General features: G+C 32.3%; 2 protein-coding genes across 2 annotated transcripts; both read right to left on the bottom strand.

Moving 5' to 3' along the window:
• Positions 1 to 257: 257 nt before the first annotated feature.
• LOC108208426 (uncharacterized) lies at positions 258 to 3,637 on the bottom strand. The gene is made up of 3 exons (XM_017378961.2): positions 3,211 to 3,637; positions 582 to 703; positions 258 to 498 (listed from the first exon to the last, which is right to left on the bottom strand). Exons 1-3 carry the CDS (start codon positions 3,542 to 3,544, stop codon positions 379 to 381), a joined length of 576 nt encoding a protein of 191 aa, XP_017234450.1. The 5' UTR covers positions 3,545 to 3,637; the 3' UTR covers positions 258 to 378.
• A 1,083-nt stretch (positions 3,638 to 4,720) lies between these two features.
• LOC108202380 (ABC transporter C family member 14) lies at positions 4,721 to 11,697 on the bottom strand. The gene is made up of 12 exons (XM_017370761.2): positions 11,560 to 11,697; positions 9,185 to 11,386; positions 8,564 to 8,884; positions 8,176 to 8,262; positions 7,441 to 8,070; positions 7,147 to 7,311; positions 6,742 to 7,036; positions 6,292 to 6,506; positions 5,807 to 6,112; positions 5,635 to 5,698; positions 5,260 to 5,499; positions 4,721 to 5,068 (listed from the first exon to the last, which is right to left on the bottom strand). The coding sequence occupies exons 2-12, from the start codon at positions 11,282 to 11,284 to the stop codon at positions 4,968 to 4,970; spliced, it is 4,524 nt and encodes a 1,507-aa protein (XP_017226250.1). The 5' UTR covers positions 11,285 to 11,386; positions 11,560 to 11,697; the 3' UTR covers positions 4,721 to 4,967.
• Positions 11,698 to 22,437: the final 10,740 nt, after the last annotated feature.

Raw genomic sequence — 22,437 nt, 5'->3', positions numbered from 1 at the left:
GGGATTCCCGTAGACGGGTCAAGCTAAATTTACTTAAAACGACATTATGTTGAATATTTCAGTTGAAGTCATTAAATTCTAATTTCGGATCGTTTCAGGTGGACCAAGTCGATTTCTGAAAATCGGGTCAAGTTCTTGTCATGTCTTTCCTAACCTGCTTTTAGTTCATGAGTCGTTCTGTGTTGAAAACTGGTAGAGTCATGGTATGAATAATTCTGCCATATTCATTTGTTCATATATCAAACATAGTGGGCGTATACATCAAAATCAGACATATGATTGGCATTTGAATTAAGTCTGTCTCGGAAATTATAACCAAAATGTTGAAGTTTACATCTGAGATTAAAATCTCGTACATTGATGAATGTTGCGAACAAGTTATTTTCCTCCTACGAGTAAGGGATTCTGGTTTTTCCACATCACATATCTTGCGCATAATTTCTCCAGAGTTGCTACTGAATGCTGCATCTTGTTTAATTTTGTATCTCTGAACATACTCTGGAAACCAATATGTTTGTTACCAAAGGGAAGCAACAAATAAAAGAATTGCAAAGATTTATAAATTTATACACTCTTCTTACCTGGTAGTCATCTCCATATTTCTCCACGAGTGGAGCAATGTGAACACGTTGCATCTTTGTCAATGGTAGCAGTGGCAGAGTTTTACCGTCCCTCCGCTTCTTTCCAAGGGCTGACTTCAAATCTGAGAAATTGTAGTAAATTGTAGGATTATAAAAACAAACAAAGCTACTAAATATACGAGAAAAGACAAGCTCCATGCATGCACAGTTGAGAAGCTACTATTAGTAGCACGTGTGAAACCAGTACTACTCTGATTATCCAGGTGGGATGGGACGACAGACACAAGTGCTACCATGCAATTCAAAATATGCTTTGGTCATGTCGTTATACCAATCGTACAAGGTTAAATAAAACTATACACTACTATTTATGCAATTCAGGTTTCAGAATATAATTTGGTCATGTCTTCAGTTTTTGTTACTGATTAGTGAGGTGTGTTTGAGAATAACATCAAGGACTAGGACAGGGAAAAGGTTAGTCACATAAGAAAAACCTCCTATCCAGCTGAGTGTTATATTTGGGTCATGAAATATATATTTTCAGGCAAACTGTGTAGTCAATCATTTGAAACCTTCTCAATCCATCCCACTCTTCTTGCCCTAGGATGTCATAATTCACAATATAGATTGATTATGCTTTCAGCTGGGGAGCAACGTGGATCAATATTTACAAAAAGAATGACTACAGGGAAGAACTTCCAACGATTTAATAATATACCACCACACTGACCAACCTAAAAGTTGGTGCACTAATTCTAGAAAAACCAGCAACTCATTTCATACTTGACATAGTAACATCTTATTGCTCAAACAACAATATCAAATTTCAATGATAGCTTAAATAAACTGACAATTCACAAGATCAAAGTGAACATGAAAATTTATTGATAAAGCTATTATACCCAATCATTTTTTTACAATATTTTACATAATAGTATACACAACACATCCATTACCCAGACTCTTTAACTTTGCCCTCATACCCGCGTTGACCGAATGATATGGGTGCTAAATCTGGGATGCATCCTTCATATATAAATAAACTAGACACTTCATCTTGAAGCAAAGTTCAAATTATTTTACAAGGCCTCACATAGACTTTTTTTTTTGATAGATATTCATAGAAAGCTATTCCAGGTTAACCTTTTAATTTATGAAATAAATTTGACATATATGATTATGTGTATGTTTCATCGGTAGAATGACACTATTTATAAACTGTTTTTTTTTTTTGACAGAACACTATTTATAAACTGTTGAATAGATATACTTATGTATAATTCACGTTTAAGATTATAAGCCAAATCTTTGGACCCGTGTTTAGTTTCAGATCCATAGGACCATATCAATGAATCCTAATTTTTTAAAACTATCTGACACTTGGATCCGCGCCCATATCAGACACCTGTACTCTAGTTCAGATAACAAAGCATTAGCATACCACCTCGAATATGTGAGCAAACCGTTAGGTATCAGTGAAGTAGCTACTTTCGATATGCTTATTCTTCTACAGTATATGATCTTGAAATTCTCGAACTCTGTGATAGTTAATATTACCATTATTCATATAGAACATACACATTCAAAACAAAAAGTAATTCACTCTTATCATAAACTGATAAAAGCTAATTATTAATCTCCTTGAGCAAAAAATTACTCTTAATAATTTATCATCTCATCACCTTCTAAAGTAATTATTAAACTAATCAAAGGGTAAGCAATAACATAAACTCATGTTTATTTAATTACGCTCTTGTGCATGTAACAGACGGAACTTGTGACTGTGTATGTGAAAGGAAAAGGAAAATAATTATATGACAAGTGAAATAAGAAATGGGACAATCAAAAGTGCATATGCTGCAACAAAAGTAGCCAACACAAGAAGCAGCCAATTATTACTTTTATGATAGCTTTTATTTCAAGGCTACTAGGCTAGTCAAGGCTGTCAAGCAGTCAGTAACAAAGAGAAACCACAGGAGCGCAGGGCTGTAGCCTGTAGTTAGATCTCCAATATTGGTAAGAGAATTTGCAAACAACTAGGAAATGAGAGAGAATTTAAAGTGTGGCCAGATTGAGAAACAATGCCTATTAGGACCTGATTGGGGAAAAACAAAAGAGCTGTCTTTTGGGGGAATAAACAGCCAAATATGCGCATTTGAAAATTCTCAAGTGCTAAATTAACTTTGCTAGAGCCACTCGAATCAAGTGATCAACCTCCTAGGATAAAAATTATTTAAAGCTGTATTGGTCAAAACTCAAAACTGTTTCCTTTCTTTGAAGAGTGGTTTTTTGAGACATGAAAGGCGCTTTGCTTCTATGAATCGTAAAAAAACAACTTCTACATTGAATTGCATTTACAACAGCCATTGATCATCCCCAGTAAAGAAGCACAAGTCTTTGTCCGACATTATTTACAATGACTCCAAGGAAAAACAGCAACAACATTGATTACGAGACCATTAATTTTATCAATCCAGATAACCATCTTTTCATATACAGAGGCAAGCAATTCATCAATAACCAAACAGACACATTTCATCATTACCTGAATAAACACTATATACACAACAACAATCGCATTATACATCAAAAATCCACAATAACGAGTAAAATGGATCGAAGAACTAACCGTCCTCTTCGACATCACTCCCCGAATCAATCGTCTCAAACTCCGAAACCGGGCCATCAATCTGGGGCGGAGGAGCTTGCAGAGCATCACTCTCCATAATCTTCTCATGCCTAGACCTCACACCAAGCAAATTAGGGTTAGAAACAACACCAAAGGTCTTATAATTCTTGATAACACTGGCCTGGTCATCCCATTGAGTATCAGACAAGTCTAGGAGCTTGACAAGCTTAGGTGGCATGTTGAAAGCAGGCTTGAAGACATTGGGGTGCTTCTTGGGAAGCCCAACCTTGACTTTGGCTCGTGATCGCTTGAGCTTTCTTCTCGAGCCTGCCATGAATTGAGCTTGGAGAAGAGTTGCAGAGGGGTTTAATTAGGGTTTTAGGGTGGGGAGATGGGTAGGGCGTGTTTGGGTGTAACGAGTGAGGGTTGAGGCCCAATAAGCGGCTTATATATTCAGAAATTGGACTCCTTTATTTTATTGGGCTAAAATTTTTATTTTCAAATTTTTGTTTAAACTAAAATTATGATTATTTTTTATTTATAAAATAAATTTAAAAGTAATGGCTTTTATCATCTAGTTAGACTGTTAAGAGTATCAAAATTTAGAAAAAAGAACGAAGAAAGTGACGAGTCAAAAGTCAAGTATAAATAAAAAGGACTGATTAATTATATAAGTAATAATTAAATGTTGTTTTATGTTGAATAAATATAGTTGAAAATTTTGAAGGTTTTATGTATAAATAATGTAGAGAAAACTAGTTCTGAGATAGTGTTATTAATTTTCTTGAGACTATATCAATTATTAAGTAAATTTGATAAAACTTTCAGAAAAAAGTGAATTTGATCATATTAAATTCTCTTTTCTACAAATATTTATATATTAATATTAAAAAGGCATATTAAATTTACGTACTAGTATTTGAGTTTTTTGATATGAAGAGTGAAAAATTAATTATATTCTATGCGAAATGAAATATAATATGGAATGAAAGAGACAAGAAAGTAGGGTTAAAATTAGACAAATAAAATAATTTACTTTTTTTATAGTACATATTTTCCAATAGATATTGATCTTTTATCATAAAAATATATCATAGGAACTGAAAAATGAAATAAGACCGATTTAGAATTAAATAACTATTTTTATATACATGTTTTCAGACAAATATTGATTCTTTTCATAAGAACATCTTGCAAGAGAAATTGATGAAATGAAATAACCATTCCTGGAGGGATGAAGTGAACGGAAAAGCAGGGCACAAAGTAGACAATTTGTTATTTTTACACATGAACAAATTTTCAAATCAATTTACTTTCACATATTTTCTACAAATTAAACATTGCAGTCACCCCTCTAAATTCAGCAAGTTGATGAAAAAACACATAAACTTTGTTCTGGGAATAGTTGCGTGCACTTTATGAACCCTTTGTGGATTTTAGTTATGATTAAGCTCCATTATCTTATAGCTCCACACATACCAGCACATTACAGTACATACATAAACAGAACTGATAGAATCCTGAGAAATGTTATTCAAGAAACTGGCCTAAATTCATTACTGCTAGTAAATAATTTTGTCTAATTACAAAAATTATTTTCTATGATACAGAGCTGATAAATTAATATGCAGTTTCATAAAGAAGTGGTTGCATTCCACAGGTTAACCGCTACTTAATTATCGCTTCTGCATATTGACAGAAGCAAAAGTAAGCTCCGACAAGCTTGGCAAAATTTGCATTGCTAGTGGAGTATAAGTTTATATTCCGACTGAACGGTTTGCATACTCCTGAACCAGTGCTGCGAAAAGTGAACGCCTCTCAAGCAAGCGAGATGGTTTGTCAAATTCTTTAACCAGTCCTATTAAAGACGAAACAACAGGAAGTTAGCTAGAGAACGGAGATGTTAAAACGATCAGCGAAATTTCATTGTCAGCACTATTTAGAAAAACTTTTGGTATTAATTGTATGTTAGCTCTTTGGACGACATGAACTTTCATTGATAAAGGTAAGGAGTGAAGGGATTCAAGGGAAGAAGAATAAAACACACACCTGCATCCATAACCATAACCCTATCACAATCCATGACTGTTGGTATTCTGTGAGCAATGCTAATGATTGTGCATGCGTTAAAATCTTCCCGGATGATTCTTTGAATTACAGCATCAGTCTGTGAATCAACAGAGGCAGTCGCCTCATCCATAAACAGTAGACGGCTATGTTTTAGCATCACACGACCCAAGCAAAGAAGCTGCCTTTGTCCAACACTCCAATTATCGCCATTATCAACAACTACAGAGTTTATTTACAAGGGGACATGATCAATGACCGTCGATTCACTTAGTAGTAATATAAACAAAAATAAAATATAAAGGAAAAAAAATCTCGCAGGCTGCAAATTCTTAATTAAATTAAAGAGGTGAGTACCTAATGAATCAAGTTTCCCTGGTTTCGCAGTGACCACGTCTTTAAGTTGGCATCGTTCAAGACTCTATAAGAGTAAAATTTTGGATCAGCTACTAATAAATCATAAAATGCACACTGGGAGGTTTTTATTACTTCAACTTTTGCATTTAATAAGAAAGTAGGCCACAATTACCTTCCATATATCTTCGTCTGAATGCTGTCCAATAGGATCAATGTTGCTTCTCACTGTCCCTTCAAAAAGGACGGGCTCTTGAGGAATAATTCCAAAACGAGACCTAAGATCATGAAGTCCTAGTCTGGAAATGTCAATCCCATCTATGATAATTTTTCCTCCAGAGGGCTCCACCAGCCTAAAGAAAACTTGAATCAATGTTGATTTACCGCCTCCTGTTCGACCAACAACGCCAATCTTCTCACCCCCTTCAATGTTAAGGGTAATGCCTTTCAGAACTAGAGGGGTGTTTGGACGATATCTTACCTGTTTACCATGTGTTCAAGCACTCATGTTAGAATATATTTCAGACAAAATAATAATGGGAAAGGAAATACGTACCTATGCCAAAGCGAAGAATATGCTACACAAATTTTATTCTTTTGCCTAACAGTCTACCCTTCTTTTTTTTTAAGTTACAGTCAGAATAAATAAAATTCAAGTACCTGAACATCTTTGAGCTCTACATCACCATGGAAGGGCCAATTTGGAGAAGGAAGGTAATCCTTTTTTTTCCATTCTGCTTCTGCTGGTATATTTGTGAACTGTCTAACCCTCTCAACAGAAACCATTTTGTTTTCAACAAAGCAACTCATATATATGGCCCAGAACAATATACCGTTTAGAGATAGTCCATACGAAAGAGACAAGCCCACATTTTCTGAAGAATACAATAAATTAGTTTATATGAAGAAATAAGTGAAGAGCTGAAAGGAATGTATATGGAATACTATTTACTCCATGTGATTCCCGGCTTAAACTTGCAAGCTTTTTTTATAAAAATTATGAGAAAATAATACTTATTTTTCAGGTATGTCGATTCGTAAGATAAGTAGCAATTTAATGGTGATATCTACAAGAAGATACGCCAGGACACATGCATTGATGTAATGTACCTGGCTTTATAATGGTGCTGGGCAACAAAATCATGAACATTGTGGAGATACACAGAATGAGGCTTCCTAATAGTTCCAAACGGAAACCAAGCCATTCATTGGATCCATTATTGTGAAAATCCATTGTTAAATTTGCATTTACTCTGTTCACATTTTCTGAGAAAAATATCTGCTGCTTCCTAAAACCACGGATGGTCATCACTCCTGAGATACTTTCAGAGAAATGATGAATGACCGGTGCTTTTGTAATGGAATCAAGACGTGTTAATTCACGGGATGTTGCGAGAAAGTATCCCTGCAATCCAAAGACCAAAAGAAGTATTATGAAGTACAGTTGTAATTTCACCGGTAACTAAAACTGTAGATGTCCCAGAGAAATGGTCTACTTCATAGTGTTGTTCATACCCGATACCAGAAATTAAGCCAACCGAGAGGAAAAAGGAAGAATACAGTTGGCCAAGCATACTGACAAGTGATGATGATAATTCCAAGCAGGCTAATGTACATGGAGAGGGTGATTCCCATCATGAAAGGAATGAATACATCGATGTTCGTCTGATCATTTGATGCCTACAAGTAAAAGTTTTTTGATAAATTATTTGCACTCAACATCACAATAGAGCTTACACTAACACCATGGAAACAAAAGAACCACGTGGGTTGAAAAATAAGCATCTCTAATTTTGTTAAAAATCTTACCCGACTTAAAATTCTTCCTGAAGGTGTTGTATCAAAGAATGACATAGGAGCATGCAAGAGGCTGTTAAGAATTTGCTTGAAGAAGATTTGTGCAGTCTTGAGCCCTAATGTGGTAACAAAAAACATTCGCACTATTACAACCAGCAATGAAACCACGGCAATAATGCCATAGACTTCAATGAACAACGAAGGACGAAATGAACTGGCCCGATCTTCTGAAGTTTCATACGCCAACCAGTAATCACTTGACATTTGAGTTGCTTGCCACAAGAGAGATGATAACAAAACGGACACAACACCCCACCAACCAAAAGCCTCAGTGCAATATAGTTTGTAAACATTTAAGCTTACTTTTCCGGTTTCTCTTTCTTCTTCTTTAATGAGCTTTGAAGTTCCCTTATTAGATTCAGATCGTTCTAAGGATTTGTCTCCCCCATTTGCTTCCCTGTGTTCAAATGAACCTCGAGGAGATTTTGTCAGTTTTGGAGAACTAATGCTTGGTTTTGATGTCTCAGCATCGATAAGTTCCATAGAGGATTCATGGGCCGATACCAGAGCTGAAAAATCTAAGCCAGACTTAAGTAAATCATCATACTTCCCTGACTGCACAACCTTTCCTTCTCTCATAACCTGGTTTATATTATAACATTTTAGTTGAGGAAAATAATGATGATACGTCTTCTCACAGATGTCAAGAATTTTAGAGGGATTTATGAAATACAAGATAATACTTACTAAAATAAGATCAACATTATGCAAAAAGTCTACTTGGTGTGTAACAAGTAAAACAGTCTTGTCTTTTAGGGCTCCCCTGACACAGTCCTGTTCATAAAAATAAGACAAAATATTAGTGGCACCATTTGGAAATAGTTTACGAGTCTCTCATATGAGGTTGGTACTAAAATATGATCCAAAGGGTGATCCATCAAGAGGACGGCGTGTCTGCTATAAATGATGTAGTTTACCCAAATCTATCATTATAAAAAAATAATGTCTCGTGACTGAATAAGTGTTTGAAGTTTGATTGCTGGTGGAAAAAAGACTATTTACAATGACATGATTAGGAAATAAAGTAAAACTGAAACATCAGTACAGTAACAATGATGTCCTGACCAATTTTTACCTTGAAAATTTCAGAGCCAGTGTGCGCATCAACAGCACTAAATACATCATCAAGAAGATAGATATCAGAATTCTGGTATACAGCTCTTGCTAGCTGGATGCGCTGCTTCTGACCGCCACTGAGGTTAATCCCACGCTCTCCTATTTCTGTCTGATCTCCATATTCCATCATTTCCAGGTCTTTTCCTAAGCAACATACTTTGATAACTTGCTTGTATTTCTCTCTGTTCATAGGCAAACCAAACAAAATGTTCCCTTCAATAGTCTCATTTTGAATCCACGATGTCTGTGCTACATAAGCTGTGCTGCCACAAACTCTAACCTGTTACAAGACAGACAAGGAGGAAGAACTAAGCAATAGGCCAAAGAATTAATTCTACTACAGTTGAGAACATCTACTAAACTTTGTCTACTCAAGCAACAGCTGGCTATCAGAAATATTTCTGGCAATACGCAATAAAATAAAATAATATTTATAAGTTAATCTCAGAATATGTTGGAAACTGAAAGGAAACTTGATAACAAATATGTTACTTCCGTAATATGGTAACCAGATTAAGATAATTCATAATTTTTAAGGTTCCTATAAGTAACAAAGGAACAATGTTCACAAAATTAATACCTTCCCAGACACTTTATACATTTCGCCGAGAACTGCTGCCAGAAGAGAAGACTTTCCTGATCCGACAGTCCCGACAATTGCTGCAAGCTGTCCCTTTTTAATCTCAAAATTCAAGTCTTTCACCACTGCTTCGCCAGCTTCATCGTCCCACCTGAACACCCCGTCTTTCACCTCCACTGCAGTCTGACCTCCACAATCTTCTTGCCTCTCCACTGAGTCCTCCTCCAATTCCTTACTAAGCATATACTTATCCAGCCTCCCCAAAGATATCATAGCTTGTGAAAGAGAGATCATGGACTGTGGGAATGTCCTAATTGGCTCCTGTAAGATTTTAAGGAGTGCTGTTGCTGTAAACACTACACCTGCATCAAGCTTAACGCCCATCAAAAGTGCAGCGCCAAATGTCAGAGTTGCTATAAACAGTGGAGTGCTCCAAAGCACAATTATATTGCCGGAGATTGAGAACATGAACTTCGCTAGCCATCCATATTCTGACTCACGAAATGACTGAATTCTCTTGTTGAAATGTTCTTCCCAAGCTTGAAACTTAATTACACGCATGTAATTAAGCATCTCATTTGTGGACTTCATTCTTGAATCACGCTCCTTCATTATATTAAATTGAAACCTATTGTTTCTCTTGGTGCCAAACACCACGAACACCATAACTGCAACGAGTCCAACTAGAGTTACAATCACTGCTGAACCAAGGTGGAAATAGAGTATACCTAACGCCACAGATACTTGCAGTGGCATCAGCCATATAGCATGCAGCTGCAGCATCATATCAGAAAGCTGTTGAGCATCGACAGCCATATAATTCACAATTGGTCCCACCCCATGAGCTTGTCTAGCCGAGCACGATAGTCTTAGACCTTTCTTGTATAAAGAAGTCAAAAGTGTAGATCTAATGAGCATTCCAACATTCTTTGAATAGAAGTTGAAGTGGTGACCAGTTATAACTTCCACAAATTTGGCAATGAGTAAAGTTAACACAAGGTAGTATCCTTCATAAGGAGAGCTTCTTTTTCCAGATGTGTAGTCCACAAATTTTTGAATGAGACTAGGACCAACATACATGACACACAGCCTCACCACGGCGAGCACAGCAGTAAAAAGAAGGTCCTTCCAGAAACAACGAAGCAACGTGGTGCGTACTGGATGCTTTGAATTCTCAGAAGGCTTAGGCCAATTCATTTCGAATATCCTGGACATTCTTTCAGCTCTGTGTGCTGGTGAAAGTGCTGGGATGTCATCCAGCTGTAAGGGCGACTTGTAACCACTTTTCAGCAAAGGATTCATCCAAAACCAGAACGCTTTTGAAAAGAACGAAGCTGAAGCAAATCGGCTGACATGGGACTTGTCCAAAAGGGAGTCATACAATTCAGGCTCTTCACTCGCTACTGATCCAGATTCCACAATGATCCCCGTTGACCCTTTAATTGACACAACAACAAGAAAAACTGATAATGGTAGAATCACAATTGAAACCACATCATCCAATCTCAAATCAGGAACACTCTCCTCCACAAAGGCCAGACGAATGATCCCGGAAGTAGCAAACAAAGCCACAACAACAAAGTTAACCACCCAATAAACCCGAAGCGATAAAGGATGCCTAACAGCCTGAAATCTCTTCTCATGTAAAACTAAAACAGCAATCACCACCTGAGTTATTGCTTGAATTAACCAGAAATACCCATCTATCAAATCCCAAGAATTCTGGGTATCTCTCCAAAAGGCCACAACACACAGAACTCCAAAACAAACTGCTAAAACAAGTGTCACAGCTACAGATATCATAAACCATGAAGTGGCTTTCACCACAGGCCTAGTGTTTGCAACAAGAGGCCTATTCAACTCAGAACTCACATTCTTATTAGAAGTAATTCTAGAAAAGAGTTTCTGGACAGCGAACACAAGAAAAACAAGCAACAACAAGATATCAACAGAAGACAAGAGAGCTCTTTGAGGACATGGGGATAAAAACAAGAATCTTGTCCATTGCAAAACGGGTGACACAGATTGATCATTCGAAACTATTACATCAGAACTTGAACAAGAAAAGCTTGTGATCCAAGAAGATTCTGAAGATACCATGATGTTCCAAGACAATCTCACAAAACCATAAAACCTGGTAGAATATATAGCAACAGAGAGTTCTTGTGAGTTATATGCCAGCAATCACCACTTTGCAGCTACCTACAACAACAAACAACATTAAAGAGATAGTATTTATTACATGTTCGAAAGCTTGTAATAAATAACAAGTTGTAGCAGAAAAAAAAGAACAAAAAATCTGAGTGAGTAAATATCATTGAAGATACAAAGAAGATGCATATTAGATTTTGATGATAATAATTAGCAATAATTACCAGGCAGCAGAGTGGCCACGGCCGCAAGCGAAGAGATGAGAGAAATGGCTGCGTTGGTGTGGAGATATATATGAATATGAGTGTTGCACACTAAAAGATGTCGAAAAATCATCAAAGGTAAGCGAGGCAGACGTCTTGTTTTACGTGCCAAAATCGTGCTTTGCTACTTAGAAAGGTGTATCCATTAAAGTTAGCGATTAGAATATGGAAAAAAAAACAGAAGTTAGCGATTAGAAAATAATTTGATTCGAACATTTCGACATTTCAATAACCCGGCGCCGGCTTCCATTGGTTTTTATCATTAACTTTCACCTGTTTGTGGAGTATTTTATGGCCGAATTGTACTTGATTAACTTGCGTATTGAAACTATCTCTGTAGTAATAAATTGGTCGACTTAATTAACTGATTAATTTACAGATTCGCTATTATTAAGAATGAAATTAGTTAGAAATTACTTCTCGACAGATTTTTTATGTACGCTCTTTTCACGCAGATTCTTATAAAATATACTTTTATAACATATCTTTAATTATTTTTTTTCTGAATAAAAATTTAAACGTCAAATCTTTTTCAGGATTTTTAAAAATATATCATGTATACTTTAGGAGAGTCTTATCCAATTAAGATTCGATGGTTTTGAAAGAATTTGGGATCTTCATTATTTTAGGATTTTATTATTATGTCGATATTATAGATTAATATCTTTGTTTTCATTAATCAAGTTTGAACAAGCAAATTTTAAATCAGAAGGTTCTGTTATGCTCCTTCCATCCCAATTTTAAATGACCATTTAAAAGGGAATAATTTGTCCAAATTTAATTAAACATATTTTAGTGTATATTTGTAACTCTTCCAAAATTATCTTTTTTTATTCATTTCCAATATATAAAAGTGTGTAAATAACAACCAAATCGAGACAACTTTTTTTCTAAAAATAAAGGAAATTTTAATAATAAGATGATAAAGTCCCAACAACAAATTTGGAAGAGACAAAAATACATATTATATCAATCTAACAAAAACAAAAACGTGACTCTAGCTCTAAAGTGAGCCACTTCTTTTGTTCGTTTTTTAACATGGCAGAGAGAAATCGGCTCTGATATGAGCTTAACAAAGAAGTTTAGACTTCTTAGAATTGTAATTTTTTAAAGTTCATTAGTCACCTTTTAACTTGATAATTAATTTAGAAAATATTAGATATTTCAAAATAAAATTTTAAAAATTCTCTCAAATTTTAGTTGGTATATTTTGATTAATGTCACCCACACTAATAATGATGATTCTCATGTATAAACATAAAACATTCTATTAATATCTATCATCTGTCACATCATTTAGAAAAAAATGAATAATACCACGTACAACACACAAATTATTAATTTTAATTGATCGACTTGTGTGCATATAAAAGGTGGTATTATTATTAATAAAGTGACTAGAAATAATCAAAAATAGCAAAGATTTGAAAATTTTTGGGATGACTTTTCGAATTTCTAATATTTTCAGAAAAATAGCATAATTTATTTTTCATATATAACATTTTTCATTAATTCAGTGAATAATGATATTTGAAATTGGTGCTTAGCACTAACATAATCTTTAAAAGTATATTAATCAAAGGGGACTAAAAGTTAGAAATGTACTTTAGATCCTTGTTAAACAGTATCCTACAAATTCAAAAACGTTTCTAATGGATTTTTAACCATCTTCGGAAAAGAATATATATTTCTGGAGTATCGGTAGTGGTCCATATTGCTAAAACATAAAAAATGTGTGGCAAGTGAGACAAATTCAATGGTCCCCGCAAGAAAATTGATATGTGTCGACGTGTCGTATGTATTATTAAGGCCTTTTAGGGGAGGGTAAGCTAAGAATTGATTTTATAATATAAAATTTTGGTAACAATGACTCGTAGTTGTTATTTTAAGAACTAAATAACTAAAAACCGAAACAATACAACAATTTAACACGCACCATCATATTTCCCGGGAAGTAAGCTCGAAAGTTTATTGTTATTATGCTGCTATATATGAATCATGTTTGGCAATGAGAGGTCTGGGAGAAAATTAGAGATTTGTATTAATTAGGATTTTAATTAATTAGTGTCTGATAATAAGTGAATTTAAATAATAATTTAAATTTAAAATAATTCTAATAGATTATTTACAAAAGAAATTAGATTAAAATATATTAACATATATCTAGTTAAGTTATAAAAAGTTAAATAACATATGTTTATCAAGCGAAACAAGTAATTCAATTTACTGGTCAAAACAATTACTTCACTTAACTGATCAAAATATCCACATAATCCGCTAACAGCTAATTATACTTTTTTTAGAAATAAGATCATGAAATTAAAGTTCTAGAAAAATCATGAATTTAAATAAACATAATATAAAACTCCCTCGCTCCGAATTCAAATCCATCTACAAATGTATGCAATGGCGTGACGGATCGTGCATGTAACATGTTCCTCTGCGCATATTAAAAAGTTCTCAAACCATTTTTTATAAGATTATTAGTTTATTATGGCGCATGATCAGCTTAATTTTTTATAGCGTATAGGAATCCGAAGTTCAAAGCAACCACGGTTTTTTCAGACTTTTGTGTTTTCTAATCACTTCTTCAAATATGCAAAATGTATGTATTTGTAACAACGCATATGTAACAACGCGTGGATTTTTTCAAAAAAAGATTAACATATAATTGAATGTCTGAATTCGTTTAATAAAATATTACTCCCCCTATTCTAAAATAGTAGTCGTTTTAATATTGTGTACGTGACTTGAGATGTAAAAAAAATATAGTTCTATAGATTATTTTTGAAATTCTTATTTTAAGAATAAAAATTTAACATCTTTGTTTTTATTCAAAAAAAAATTTTAAAAATAATATGTAAAAGTACATTTTTTACACTTCAAAATACGTGTAAAAATGCAAAACGACTATTATTTTGGAGGGGGAGTACGTACTTAACTCCCGCAACGAGAGTAGTTTCTAACTATATTTTTATATTTATTATTGTTGTTATATATAAATAATCATAATATTTATATCTTTTGAAAAGAGTTTTTGTAAGTATGAAATATGTGATATATGGACATAAAATTTTAATTGTAACTTATTATGTAATTTTTTATTAAACATTCCTTCCCTCCAAAATTATGTATCACTTTTAGACACTTATATAAACAAGCATGAAAAAGAATTACAAGTTACTCATTTATTTTTGTTATTTTTAAAATGTAATAAATAAATAGAAAAATAATATATATCATTACTCCCTCTGTCCCATTGAATTGTATACAGTTTCTTTTTTTTGACGTCCTATCAATTGTATACATACAAAAAACAGTAAGTTTTTATCATATAAAAACCTAACTACACCCGCTACTTACTTTAAATATTAATAGGTCCCACCACTTTACTCACATTACACTCATTTCACTCATTAAATATTAATCGGTCCCGCCACTTCACCCACATTTCTTATTTTTATCCCTAAATTACACTTTTTTAACTTCCGTGCCACTTCCATACGTATACTCCTAGCCAGGACGGAGGGAGTATAATCAAAATCTATATTAATAAGATATGATTATTTAATATATAAATAAAAACAAAAACTCCCTCTTTCGGATTCAAATACATGCATGTTCCTCAGCGGGTTTCAAGGAATTTTCATGCAATTTTATAACATTATTATCATGGGGCATGCTCACATAGTCAGCTTAAATTGTTTATAGGACTTGGAAAGTTCAGCGTAACTTTCCACTTATTTTTCTGATCAGTTCTTCGTGGTATGTGGAATACTGTATATGTATTCGTAACAAAAGTCAGGCAAAGATAACTGAATTCACTTATTAGAATTTTCTTTCGATCAATCAAAGAAGACTCGTACGTCCCGTGCTATAATTATTAAATTAAAAAAATCATTGACTGATCCATTTATCTTAAAATAATTATCATTTTGTAGATAATTTGAAATTTGAAAGATGTAACATTAAAATTCCAGCGGAATATATATAATGATCTTATTAGTTTGCATGAAAACAAAATGTAGTAGTTGAAAATTCTTAAAAGTCTTGCATAAAGTGCGGGGCAGTTAATGGAAATTGTGGTATTTGCTTTAAATCGAAGAAAAGGAGGATGAAACAGAAGAGAACCGGAGAGGATACGTCAATCGTTTTCCACTCCCATGGACATATATTGGTAGGATATTATTATTACAGCAAACTGTAAACGATAAGTTTGGTGCGGCTTGGATTGATCGGGGTTGAAGGGCCCTTATATATTGACTTACTTTCACAAATTTATATCCGGTATTCTGGACATTGGATGCCATCATGCTGGCCGGAACTCTTCTACACAAATTATTATGAGAATATAATAAAGATATAATCCTTCCATCCCACAGGGGAGTGTATATGGATTATGGAGACGGGAAGTATACATGGACATGGAGATCTGACATGTATTTTAACGCTTTGTTAAACTATAAATTGTTAAAATTTAATATTTATATTTTTATATAAAAAAGAGAAAAAATTACAAATAAATCAATGCCAATATACAATAATATTCTCTATATATATATGATCTCGTTGGCACCCAAGCTGGAATTTTAAATAATATTGAATCATAATCCATCATTACATAATATTTTAAATATTATGACATAGAAAAACATATATTTATATTTGAAATATCATGTAATTTATAGGAATTCATAATAATAAAACAGAACTCAAAAGAAATTAGGAAGACAAAAAAGAAATATGTGATTGTGATACAATATACATGTTAAAAAGAAGCAAATCCTAAATCAGTGAAAAATTAAATAAAGGACGTCAAAATAACTAAAAACCAAAAAAAAATTGGTATGACCAAAAAAGGTGCCAAGTCACATCAAAATATTGATTCCGGACTTCTGGTTTGTGAAGCAGTTTGTGTGTCCCAAAATGATGATACTCCTTCCGGTTTTTTTTTCATTTCCTGTTTGATGTGCAGTGTTGTTCATCACATGAGACTAATTATTAATTTACCTCTAGTTTATAAGACTAAATATAATCACGAGTGATTTTGTTGGATTCGTATTTACAAGTGCTTTATTATGGTGAAATTTTTATATTTAATATTAATAGAAAATTAAAGATATTAATGATTAAAATTCTGTATTGACAAATGTGATAAAAAACATGAAAAATATTAAGAGACGGAAGGAGTGCGCCAATTTCATGTAAATTTCGCCAAAGTTTTTTCATAATTAATGACTACCTTCTAAAACGGAAATATCTCTAGCGCCGGATGAAGTGGTTTTCTAGTACGTCTATTATACATTATTGACTAATCTCATGCGTTAAAACAACGTTTTCAAAATGATACGTAGAGAAGTTGGTCATCTTTAAGATTAAAGAATGGAGAGGAGAGATTCATTACTTGCGCTCTACTCGTCCAATATTAAGTCCAATGAAACCAAATAAAATTTAATTGAATATTGATGAAAATTTAGAAAAACAACTTCAAAATAAAAAAAAAAAGAAAACGAAATACTCCCAAGAATTGTCATTACCTAAACGAGGTGAATCTTCTGAGACCAAACATAAATGAAATCACAATCATTCACTGCTCTATCCAACAACCTGAACTGACGCCATTGAAGTTTCAACTGCATGGAAGAAGACTCGAATCATGCTTTTATTTTCAGACAATGTGGGTCCCACCGCCTAGTGTACACACAAACTGCGACTTGATCGTCGCTTCATCAATGATCCAATGTGTATAATTTTACTACGAGTGATGAGCAACACCTAGCCGAGGAAATTTTGGCACCGTTGACCGGTTGGTCTAGATATCAAAATCGTCACGCATGACGTCACTATTATTTGACGATTTTTTTATCTAACCCCAAACTTGGTCGACAAGGTGCCAATATTTTATAGGGTGTTGGTGATCAGATCTCCTACACTGTGGTTGGTGAGATACTGAGATGTGTGTTCTTTTAGTGTGCCGAATCACCGTTACAACTACAAACATGTGTTCTTATTTTTCATACTACTAAATAAATGACTGTATTTATTAAAAAATTATTCTTGAAATTAAGGTGCAATTCAGATTTTAAAAAATATGTTAGAGTTTAGGATATTTGAATAGTATGACTTTTAAATATTCTAAAAAATCTAATGATATCCATTTAGAATTTTGAATTATATCCAAAATCCGATTATATTTAATTGAGATTATTTATAATCTAAAATATGATAGTATTCGAAATTTCATCGATTTTTCGGAGTTTTAGGAAATGATATATATTGAAGTGTTGTTCAATATATTTTACATTTTTATAAATCCAACCATAATTTACAAATTTTGGGATGTTGTGTTTGTATTGCAAGAACTTTATATAAATTTAGTTTATAAAATTAAAATAATTTATAATCTATTAAAGTTTTATATTATTATTAATTTAATAAAATCAAATTAGATACACACGGGCTAAAATTATAATTTTGCAGCATGATTAAAAATTTACATTATTCTACAAAAATAAAGATTTATATTATTCCAGTTGAAATCAGTTTATTCTGATTCACATATGTTTTACAAATTTATATACTATATAATCTAAAATTTTCACGATGTTGGATATTTAAGAATCCATGATCGATATATGATCATGTATATTTGAAAATTTATAATTGATACTTTTTTTGTCTCCATGGGTTATATGTTTACTGTTTGTATTTCGAGACTCTTTTAAGATATAATTCTAATATTATTTTTTAATTTCTTTTGTTTTGAATAAAAGTTTAAACATGAATTTTTTATTTATAAAAAACAATTAAAAAATATATTACAGAATTATACTTTAAAAAAATCTTAAAAAATGTGTCAAAAAATAACGCAAGTAATTAAAATGGACAGAAGTAGTATACGATTATGTTATAGTTGATTTTGTCTGTTTATTTATGATCAAAATGTTTTTTCAATAAAACTTTAATTGAAAAATAAGATTTGCAAAAGAAGTTTTTAATTAATACTCACTCCGTCACAACATGTTGTTTATATTCATTGTTTGTATTTTGAGTCTCCAATAAAATATAGTTCCATAATATTTTTTAATTTTTTTTAATGAATAAAAGATAAATTTCAAATCTTTTGAAGAAAAAAATTTAAAAAAATATTATAAAACTATATATAAGAATAGAGAAAATATTAACGTAAAATCCGGGTGGAATCGGAACAGCAGGAGTACTTACATAGTCATGATATAGAGTAAGAATCTAGCCTGGCCCGGAGTCCGCCATTCCAGCTACTACAGGGGGAAAGATAGATATTTACACGTGATAGGACTAGGAGCGTGCCAAACGGGTTAAAGAGACACCTCTCAAGTCTTATCATTGGGTACTCATAAGTCATAAGTCTATCATTAATTAATTTGAAATTGAATTGGTTAAACACTTAGACTACAGATTAGGGATTGATATTTGATAGTGGAGTAATAGAACAACGGGAGCGGATATAATGCGAGTACTTTAATATCCCAAGTTCGTAACAATGATACTCCCTCTATCCTCATCATTTCTTACTTTTTGGCAAGCTTTTCAACACTCATTTAAAATATGTTCCATAATATATTTTTTAAATTTTTTTACTCTGAATAAAAATTTGATATATAAACTTTTATTCAAAAAAGAAAATTTTAAAAAAATATTATGAAATTATATCTTATGGGATCCTCAAAATACGTATAAACTGAGAGGGACGGAAGGAGTAGTGATTAGTGAACATATTTATGACAAAAACATTAGTATTATATACTTATTTTAAAACACAATCTTTAAAATAATTTACACCAATTAATTGAACATGCTTTAAAAAAGAACATTGGAAAAGTCCAGTATAACATGTTAAAATGTTAATTATATTGATACTTATTAAAACAAATTCTGCTATATACAAATGAAGTAAAATTTTGTGAAGACAGATATTTTATTAGAGAATTCAGGAGATCATATATATTTTGCAATTAAAATATTATAAAATATATTATTTTGTGAAGCATGTTCAACAAATATTACAAATTCACTAAAATTGTTTAAAATCGTTTATTTTTTATAAGTGGCATGTGTATGTTCAGTAAATTGAACAAATATTTTGCAAACTATACATATTTTGTAGAATAAAATATTTGTAATGCTTTACATGCAAAACATATTAATATTCAAGTTTTTGAATAAAATAATGATTTTTGAACTTGATGAAAATTCTAAAATTATGCGTTTTGCTATATTTTTATATGACATTCTACTCGGAGAACATAAATGGTATTCAAAATCTCAAAAGAAATTATGATCTCCATAAAACTTAACTTTATAAAGAAAAACAATACTTAAAAAATTTATTGTTATAAACCTTAAGTGTTTTTTTTTCTGAAATTAATATAAGCCTCAAGTGTTATAAACCTTAAAAGCTTCCACAAAATATGCTTCTATCTCTAGAAAAGATATCACGACATAAAAAAGTTCATCGATATCTCAAACATATTTTTTTTTTATCGCAGATCTTGAAATTCCTGCATGCTTAAAAGAGAGTTTAATCTTCAAAACTAGGGCCTGCCCGTACTTTTACCGAAATCTTGGTCTAAAAGTCCCGATCTTTGTTAACAAGTGCGTGTAAATTTTCTTCCACGTTAAAAATGAGTTATTAAAATAAAATCGCCCCATCTCTCTGGAAATTAGGGTTTGGAAAATCGTAGTCTTCTTTTAAACTAGTTGAGGGCTTCCACCGATTTCTTCTTCGTGTAAAGGCCCAACCTTTTTATTTTCTTTCATCTCTGTTCGAAAGAAGTTTTACATTTTTATTTAAATATAAGTTCCAGTTTCACATCAATAACAAATTTATGAACGTTGGTCATATTATTCACTATAAATATAAGAAAAATAATTAATGAATTAATGAATTATTTTAGATATGTGTGTGAGAAATTTAATAGAAGTGAATGAGCATGTAATATTTGAAATTAATTATAATTACTTTAAATAATAGGAGATTTATGTATAAAAGAATGGAGAAGACATCTGTAAAATGAAATAAATTATAAATATAACTATATAATTTGTGAAAAAAGTCACTATATTAATCTAATAAGGACTAAAACATTATTATTAAATTTATCCAATTTTATAAACTTAACGCTATATTTCAATCACCGCATCTTGTCAAACAAACAATGTTGTCTTCTTTTTCTTTTTTTCCTTTTTAACAAGACAAAAGAGGCCAAGTGCTAATCTGTGCAATTCCTTGCATATGGCCAATTATCACTTATCCTACTGATATTCCTGCCCCAAATGAGAGGGAAACACAGGCAACAAGCATATTTTAAAGAAATAACGACAGTATGGTGTGTAAGTGTGTTATCCAAGCCATAATTTAAATACTTCTTTTTTTTTTCTTTTTTAATATTTTTATACACAATTTTAGATACAATAGCTGTATAGCAAAATTGACTTTTTGTTTGTTTTAAAAAATAATCTAATAATAAAAAGTCATGTTATATATAATTTAAATTGAACAAATGCATAAACACATTGTTGTTGAATCCTTCCTTTTTCGGTAAATAATCGCGTAATTTTTTGAAAAAAATATGTACATATTACAATACTACTACATTTGTTATGAGCAATCGACTATATACGCATCATTACGAACAATCGACCATATACGCAACACCATCAAAATCCCATAAATCTGTAATCGTGGACATGATGAACAATGTAAAACCTAAACAAAAAACCCAAACTCTTGTGCACAAGGAGAAATCAAATTGTGCGGTGGTTGAGTTCTGATGCCCTTGCGGCTCAAGAGTTCAATTCCTTCGTGTGCGTGTATAATCAATTAGCAAAAAATAAAATTCAAACAAAACCCAAATATATTGGGAACTTATAGAAGAAAAATAAGTTGTGAAGAGATAAATTTAAAATAATATAAAGAAAATTATACCGGAGTTTTTCTATCACCGATGAAAGTCTTTGGACTGCTACTTCAAAGATAAGAGTAGAGAGAATTTTAGGATTTCTTAGAAGAAGAAAATTTTGACTATTCGTGATTTAATATTTTTGTGAATTAAAACTCAGATTACATAATTCTATTCAGAATTTTTTTCCTTTGGAAAGAACATGAATTTTAATTATTCCTTTGAAACACAAAAAAAATAATACAGGAGTCTATACAAATTGGTGTCTGGACAGTGGCGGAGCCAGACAAAATATTCAAGGGGATCACTTTTAATTTTTCGATTATTCTCAAAATATGTTACTTAATTAGTTTTACAAATCCGAACAGCAACTACTACAAACTGGAACAAACAGACCTGGCTAAACATCCTAGCCTTCAAATCTTATTTAAAAACCAACCTACTACCACAACTGATTTAAACATACAAATCCTAGAGAAGCATGACCATGCTGAAACTACTGCTAGAACTGAAATAGACTGAAGTTGAGATGATTTCATGAAGAGATTTAGAAATTTATCCGGGACACAAATGACAAAACATACGAAAACATACGAGTATTACTAATATGTGGGGCCACAAAGGGAAACCTGTGGGGGCACGTGTCCCCCAGGCCCCAGTGTGGCACCGCCACTGTGTCTGGATACTGGTACTTGCTTTGCTACTCTAAATCGAAATATGGTACAGACATGAAATCCAAATCCTGCCCGGAATCGATCCATTAACAAATCTTGAAGCTTCTGCACTAGTGTTTTTAGAAGTGGGTATCCTGTTCGACTCCTATCCTATCCGGATTTATCAATACGAAAAAGGTTAGATCTGATTTGAAGTACATATGCAAAGATCATACTAATGTTTA

The sequence above is a fragment of the Daucus carota genome, chromosome 1 (genome assembly GCF_001625215.2).
Source record: "Daucus carota subsp. sativus chromosome 1, DH1 v3.0, whole genome shotgun sequence".
NCBI lineage: Eukaryota > Viridiplantae > Streptophyta > Magnoliopsida > Apiales > Apiaceae > Daucus > Daucus carota.
This window is presented reverse-complemented; position numbering and strand designations above follow the sequence as displayed.